At 36.4% G+C, this 8,192-nt stretch overlaps 2 protein-coding genes across 2 annotated transcripts; one reads left to right on the top strand and one right to left on the bottom strand.

Moving 5' to 3' along the window:
* LOC109127970 (agamous-like MADS-box protein AGL49) lies at nt 3,485-4,279 on the top strand. Its single transcript, XM_019233611.1, has one exon. It carries the CDS (start codon nt 3,485-3,487, stop codon nt 4,277-4,279), a length of 795 nt encoding a protein of 264 aa, XP_019089156.1.
* LOC104732221 (60S ribosomal protein L36a-like) lies at nt 4,608-6,047 on the bottom strand. The gene is made up of 4 exons (XM_010451761.2): nt 5,943-6,047; nt 5,218-5,379; nt 4,945-5,019; nt 4,608-4,864 (listed from the first exon to the last, which is right to left on the bottom strand). Exons 1-4 carry the CDS (start codon nt 5,943-5,945, stop codon nt 4,769-4,771), a joined length of 336 nt encoding a protein of 111 aa, XP_010450063.1. The 5' UTR covers nt 5,946-6,047; the 3' UTR covers nt 4,608-4,768.

Raw genomic sequence — 8,192 nt, 5'->3', positions numbered from 1 at the left:
AGATGGTCTTTGTGACGGTCCTTCGGGACAGATGGTCTTTGTGACGGTCCTTCGGGACAGATGGTCTTTGTGACGGTCCTTCGGGACAGATGGTCTTCGTGACGGTCCTCTTTAGGACATTTGCTTGGTCTTTGTGACGGTCCTCTTTAGGACATTTGCTTGGTCTTTGTGATGGTCCTCTTTAGGACATTTGTTTGGTCTTTGTGACGGTCCTGTTTAGGACATTTGTCTGGCCCTTGTGGCATGTTTATGATCCTTGTGTGGTCATTAGGTATTCCAGTGAGGGAATATGTTGTTGGTAGGACATTGAGATGTTTTACGCAAACCACGGGAAGGAAACCTGGATAGGGATAGGACTCAGACATGTTCAGAATTGTTTGCTCGCGGCTCTTGGGGGACTTAGATTCTCCTAGTACTGCCATGCTCCGAAACTTTGTGGCTTGGGAATATGGTTGGTATATCGACTTCGGATGACGATACGGGGGCGCGCTGTAGGGTGGCAACATGAGAGACGAGTTTTGGATTTTTCCTTATATATATTATGGCATGCGGGTTTAGGCCCAATGAGGAGCCAACATTTGGCATGCAGACTTAGGTCTGATGAGAAGCCAATAAAAACTCAAGGTTTAGGCCTATGAGTAAAGGAAAGTCCAAGAAGTCGAGAGCAAATGACGCCTGGAGCGTGAGTCTATCGCCTAGAGGTGACCTTCTATAGATCGGTCGCAGGAGTGCCCCCTGTGGAGACGGTTGCACGGGAGTCCTTGACTGATGGTTGTTCGAGATTCGAGGACGAATCTATGTTGGTGGGGGAGAATTGTAACATCCATGTTCCTGGAATAGAGTTTGGGTTATGTTGAGTAAACCAAAAGAGTGGATTTTAATTAATTTTGGTTTAATTAAATTATGGTTTAATCTAATTAAACCAAAAACCCCTAATCTCTTTCTCAACTCACGCCTCCTCTCATGCTTTTGTGCTTTGGCCGACATTTTCATCTGAGAGAGGGAGAGAAAGACAGTTAAGTGTTGGTTATTTGGTGCAAAGGAGAAAGAGAAGCAGATCAAGCTTTTTCCTTAGTGTTAAGAGATAAACAGAACTGTCAGGGTTTGGGGGAAGGAGGATTCGACTGGTCAAATCGTTTTGAAAAGAGATATTGGCAGTTTCGTGGGGTGTTTCTTCTCATTCGCGGATTGAGACCAGCGGGTGTTACGAGGACGATTGCGGTTTCATCTATTATCTGATCGTGCTGAAATTTTGTGAGAAGCTTCTGGACGTATATACCTTGCTTTTCACCGGAGGGATTAGAAAGTGAACAGTTAGTTTTGATTTTGTGGTTTCACTTGTGAGGTTGTTCTTTTCTGTTTTTCTGGCAGTTTGTTTTTAATATTTGTTTTTTGTTGTGATTGGTTGTAGGAACAAGTATGGTTGTTCTTGGATATTGGAAAGCCTCTCATTTGGTTGTATTTAGTTTTGTGAATCACTTGTTAAGGTAAGTGCAGGACCATGGCTTATCTAAGCTGGAGATTTCTCTAATCTATGTGTTGTTTGGCTTGTTGATTGTTGATTGTTGATTGATGATTGTTGGTTGATGGTTAGAGATGTCTCTATTGCTTGTGTGTATAGCCCAGTAGATGGGAGGATTGCCTTACTGAGTGTTTATTAAATACTCATGCATTGCAATATGTGTTTGTGGTGCAGGTAAAGGCAAAGTATGACCGTGGAATCAGGGCGATGAAGAGGAGGATGTTCTAGTGGTTCGCTTGGTTGTCTGGCTTTTGTTAGGTTGCTAGAGTGGAGTCCTAGAATGTTGTTTAGAATTGCTGGTTCTTTGGTTTATGTTGTTTGGATCATTAGTTTATGATTTGGAATTAATATTGGCTATTTATATTTATTGGATATTGGTAATGTTTTCCGCTGATGATTGTTATTGTGATTAGGTGGCTAGTGGGTATGGGACCACTAGTTGTAGTTTATTATTATATTATAGTTATATATTTATTATTTATTATTAAAAAAACGGGACGGGTCATTTCCAAAAGTATGAGAAAAAAATAATAAAAATTTACCTTTCCATTAAAAAAAATTTCTCAATTAAACAAAGTTGAAAGCAGCGTTGTGAATAAATTATTTAAATATGAGACGATCTATGTTCATATAGAAGTGAATATCTACAAAATTTAGAATTAAAAATTAACTGTATATTTTTCTTAATTCCTTTTTCTATATTTTTTTTGTAGAATTAGTAATTTAAAATTAAAAATAAGTAAATAATATTATATTTTCAAATTTTATGAAATATATATATATATAATCTGCTTATAATTATTTAATAAAACTTTGTATTTTTTTAATTATAAATTCTGTAGTTTTTGATAATTATCTTTTTACATTATTAAAAATTTTTAAAACAAAATATTTTATTTTTATTAATCAAATTCCTCCTATTAAATATTAACTTTTACATAAGTCAAAATCTGAGATTGATAACTTGACACATGTCGATATCTCATCAGTATACTTGACACTTGTCATGATACTATTAATGGCTAACTTTGAAAACCCAAGTTTATATAATAAAATATTTATTATTTAAAAATAATATTAGTTGATACAATAAAAATTTTAGTATGAATAAACAAATTCTGAGAGTTGAAAAAAGGTACTATTTGTAAAACTTTTACTAACTATATTAGTATTTATAATTGTATTATTGATAATATAGTATATGGTATAAAATATAACTAATTAATAAAATTAAACATATTTAATATGTTTTAAAATTATTAATTATTTTAAATAATAATTTAAGATAAAATGCAAAATAAGATAACATTAAAAAAGAGTTAATTATTTTTAATTAATAAAGAGTTCTCAAATTTTTTTATACAATAAAAAATCAAATTTATGATGAAAAAACTCAATGCACATAACATAAGCCTTTTCTAGGTTTTCACATCTAGTCGTTATATAGGTTCTCGCTTCGTCACTATATATAGTAGGTTCTCGCTTCTCGTCATTACATTAGGATCGAACAACGCGATGGCTCCTCGTAATTAAGCGAGATTAAGTTTAGGGATTAAATTTGTAAATAAGTACAAATAAAATGATAAATCTCAAAATGTACTTAAAAACATATATATATATATATATATATATATAATTTTTTACGGTGGATTGAAGAAAAAAATTAATCATTTTGCACATCATAATTACCCTTGGAATGCAATTAATTATAATAAAACTCAACAAAAAAAAGTTGGAAACGAAAAAAAGGAAATTACGAGATAGTTGTGGGATTGAGATAGAGCGTCTATATATATATATATAATATATTACTTTTTCTAGGTTTTCACTTCTCACGAACAGAGACTCTGAATACACCGCGATCTTACTTCTCACGATCGAAACTTACTTTTTCTTACTTTCTCTCTGAATACACCGCGATCGAAACTTACTTTTTCTTACTTTCTCTCTGAATACACCGCGATGGCTCCTCCCCGTAATTTCTCTGATGCTGATGTTGATTTGAAGACGAAGAAAAACTTTTTCAAAAAGAAGTTTCCAGGCTTTAAGAAGAAAGCGACAGAGCTCTCTGTTCTATGCGGCAACTCTGTCGGATTCATCTGTTACGGCCCCAACAACGATCTCCAAGTCTGGCCCGAGCCGCAAGATAACCCACAAGCCCTATCAGGGATCGTTGGAAAGTTCAATGCGATAAGCGATCAGAAGAGAAAGAATCACGCTTGCGATCTTTACGACTTCGTCTCTGATATCAAGGGTTTGTCGGTTGAGGATTTGAGGAGACATATCGATAAGCTTAGCTCTCAACTAGTTGGAATCAAGCAACGAAAGACAAGTATGTTAAGAAGGGGCGACTCGAAGAACTCTAAGCCGAAGGAGACGGAAGAAGATGATCATATTAGGGTTTCAGAAAACGCCACCATTACAAATTGTAACGTGGCTATGATGATGCCGGAAGATCGATTAGGGTTTGACGAGTTCCCTGGCTACCACGAAACTGATTCCAGTTTAGGATCTTATTCTGCTTTCACGGATGTCGGTGTTTCGGATTCTTCTCTGTTCGATCCTTTTACGTTCGGCGATTATTTTCCGGTGCCGCCCACAGATAATTTTGGGGTCGATGGTGTTTGGGATCTTTGTCCGATGGATTTGGAGTTTTCTTCACTATTTCCTGGCTACGATCCACTTTCCACTGATTCTTTTATGTCGAGCACGTACCAAACACCGGTCATAGAAGATAACTTAGCATCCGTATTCTAGATTATGACTTTGAGGGCATGAACAACACGATCAACTAGGGTTTTACAACAATGTAGTTCACCTTTATATATATTCTCAGTGTCAATGATCTTTATTAGTATGTTTAACTTGTATGTTTTTCTCCACGCAAAACCATGTTTGTCAAAAGTTTTGTAGCTTCTTTCCATTTGTTTTATTATTCAGTGAATGAATGAATGAAATCTCTCAATCACTATGTCATCTCTTCTGCAATCACAAGCATTCAGTTTATGTATATTGGATTCATATATTTTTTACTCTCTCTTTCTTTCCTACAGTATTGAAACTTTGAGTTATATTCAGATGTGTATTTTACAATCGAGTAGAATTGTTGCCACTTATCGCAGATATTAGTGTTGCAAATTCTGTCAGCGAGAAATATTTACACAGAACAGAACTACTTGACTTTTGTGTTGCAGAATTTTATCTACCAAATATAGGATCAAAATATTATTACGCCACAAGATGTATTTATGGTCTTTTGATTATATAAGCTATCTTTGAGTGTAATATCTTTCCCTTTCCCTTTCCCTTCTTGTCTCCACCGATCTTAAAGTGCTTGCACCTCTGCAAAACCGACACACAAATGGCTCTGAACCGATACCAAAGGAGTGTTTAACAACGATAAAGAATGTCTCACACATTACCTTAATAGGGCGTTGAGAGAAATGTTTGCAGCTTTGGCACTGCAGCCTCAGGACAATCTTCTTGGTTGTCTTAGCCTGTTAGAACGAAAGACAAATGATGAGCACAGGCGTAGGAACAGATAATCCTATAAAACTTTCATAGGCAACAGGCTATTTGAAACATATTTCACAGAGTAAAATCTCAACTCCTACATTTGTTCTCAGACTGCAATTAGGGATCAAAATAAGGCAAATCAAATCTGAATCAGAGCATTATTGTTTCTTTAGTGTTACCTTCTTGTGGAAGACGGGCTTGGTCTGACCTCCATAATAACGACGCTTTCCCTGGGCAGCAAGACTGTCTTTACCCTTCTTATACTGGGTCACCTTGTGCAAGGTATGCTTCTTGCATTCCTTGTTCTTGCAGTAGGTGTTCTTAGTTTTAGGAATGTTCACCTAAGACACAAAAAATTAAACCATTTTGAGTTGAACTAGCACAAGAAATGGTTTGAACAACATACAGAACTGATTACCATCATAAAACAGAATCCACATACGCCCTTAAGTTTAGACACTTCAATGTATTAATAAAACTTCCTCATTCTCCTAAATCATTCAGAACTGATTGCTACAACACGAACTGACTACTCAACTAGTCAATAAACAGTTTGTGAATCCTAAAATTACAAATCCTTGAAATGAACATACAAATTTCCAAATTTCCCTAAAAATCAGAACTGAATTGCATAAGAAATGCACGACGTTACATCATTTCTGCTCTGCTCTTCACAGAGACGAAGTGAATCAAATCCTCAAAGTACAACAAAGAAGGCAACAGCACAACCGATTCAAAGACTGAGCATTATAGACTCTAATAATACTCGATTTCAGATGCAAAACCAGAAACAAACACAAAACAGATCTAAAGCTACATACATCAGCGACCAAAGACAAACTATAGGAGAAATACTAAGTCTCAAAGAGAAATCTAAAGAAAGAGAGAGAGAGAAGAGAGACACCATTTTCGCTCTTGGGTGAAGCTCGTGTGTGCCGTCGCCTTTTGAAGCATCATTTTCCTTTGACGGTTCCTCTCTATCCGTTTCCTGCACTTCCAGACTTTCTGGTCACTCATAGATGTGACTTTTTCCTTGTCAAGTGAGGCCAAGAACTCTAGAGCTATTGCATTCTCCTCAACAGGAGCTGAGGGGTTTTCTTCAACATTTACTGCCTTGTTGGACTCAACAGAATCATGGCCTGTTGAAACATGTGAAGATGTTTTGGAATGAGTTCTGTTCCTAAGCAACCTCTGGTGAGGAAAGAGTCTGTCTTCCAGCTCATAACCGAGGCTTTCGGTTTCGTCAGCTGAGTAGTTTTGTTCTTCTCTGGACCTTTCCTTCAAGAAAAGCAAGCTTCTCATGCAACTTACTCGGGTATTTACTAGAGCTATTGGTGCTACTTCCTTCATTCCCTCTGATCTCTTTTGACATCTCCATTGCCTTGCCAACACTATCCAAAGACTTCCTTCTTAAACCTACACTGGTAGTACCTTTCACAATCTTTCCAACTTTAACAGCATGTGCCTTAGCATCAGAAATCGAGTTTCTGGCCAAGCTAGAATCTTCAAATTTGCTTGATTTCACTGGAACACTAGTCTCTTCACAAACCCTAGTTGAATCACAGATTACAAAACCAACCTTATCCTCACTCTCACCCTGTTTGAACCCAGATTTCTTATCCTCCTGATCCGATTCACCCTTTCCCCCAATAACCCTAGATCCATTTCTCTTTCTCAAATCAGTGAAAACCCTAATCAAATCATATGGGCTAGAGCTCCTACCTCGCAAACCAGAAGACGTCGTGGATCGCGTAACCCGACCCTCACCTCTCACGGCGGACTTATCGATCCGCAGAACAGGACTAAGCACTGGTTTCTGATTCGATCCAAATGACCCGGCGGCGGTTTGAAGAAGCTAACATCGACAAAAAAATGTAACATCGGTCTTTAAAATCAAATGTCTGGAGAAAAAAAAAACTTTCGATTTTGAAGGGGAAAAAAATGAAAGCACAAATCGATAAAATTATAGAGTTTCAATTTCAAAATATTTGGGCGGGGTTACCAAAATTAATAATAGTTGAGATTTCGAAATTTTTTATGTCGATGGACTCACTAAACGCAGCGTTTAAGTCACGAAGTATTTAAACAACGTGATAGCAATAAATGCAAAATACGCAGCGTTTTGAGGTTAGTAGTGGTTGAGATTTCGAATTTTATTCATAGACGTCGCGTTTTAAATAAAATTTAATACTACACGTCGATGCGATGCGAAACGCTGCGTTAGAGCAAGTTCAACGGTGATTTTTAACCGATTGTTAAGGAATGCTTATGATTAAAAATAAATCAAAATACATTAATAATGCTAAAATCGATTCTAAGTTAAGCATTTTTAGAATCGTTTAGGATCGTCGTATATGTGTTGTTCTGTCATTGGTTGGAGAAATTAACAAAAGAAAGAAAAAAAATCGATCAAAGATTTTTGTTTCTTTCGACCCGATCCTCCTCCTCTGTGATTTTCCTCTGAAGTCTCAATCCGTCGAATTGTAGTGTAGCTCTTTACTATCTTCTGAATTGAGAGTAGAAATTAGAAATCTAGAGTTTCCTGATTTGGGAATTGACTAGTAAAATTAGGGTTCTTTCGATTGGGTATTTATTTTAGCAAAGTTAGTGTTTATGACTGTCGATTGGGTCTTTGTTTTTTTGCTGTATATTTGTTTGATTAAAATTGGGTCTTTGTCGATTGGGTGTTTGATTTTAGCAAGTGAGTTTCATCTCTTCCTCTACTTCTTCTTCGATTATTTTGTTTGAAATTGATTAAGACCCGAACAAATAAGGGCCAAAGAATTTGTGTAGGGGAATAAATAAGAATATGCGTTGGGTATATCTATCTATCTAATGGTTTTTATTTATGTGACTCATCATCTCATCATTTCCGGGAGAAGAGAGAGAAGTAAAATCCCCTCACTGCAAATCAAAGTCTTGAAGCTTCTTCTTCGAAAGGGTAAGCAGTCTTCTTCTTATCATCTATTTGATTTCTCCGATTTGTAACTTGAGTACTTTTGTCTAAATTTCATGTTAGTCTCCATCAATGTACCTCTTTTCTTACTGTATCTGACTCTGTTTTTAACAGAATCTACTTTAGTTGATCAAAATATTCAGTCTTGGGAAGAGCTGATTTAGCCTGGTTTAGTGGCGGTGTGTGCATGAGGATAAA

Source organism: Camelina sativa, chromosome 12 (assembly GCF_000633955.1).
Source record: "Camelina sativa cultivar DH55 chromosome 12, Cs, whole genome shotgun sequence".
Classification (NCBI taxonomy): Eukaryota; Viridiplantae; Streptophyta; class Magnoliopsida; order Brassicales; family Brassicaceae; genus Camelina; species Camelina sativa.
Note: the sequence above shows the minus strand (reverse complement) of the source record. Positions and strands in the feature narration are given on the sequence as shown.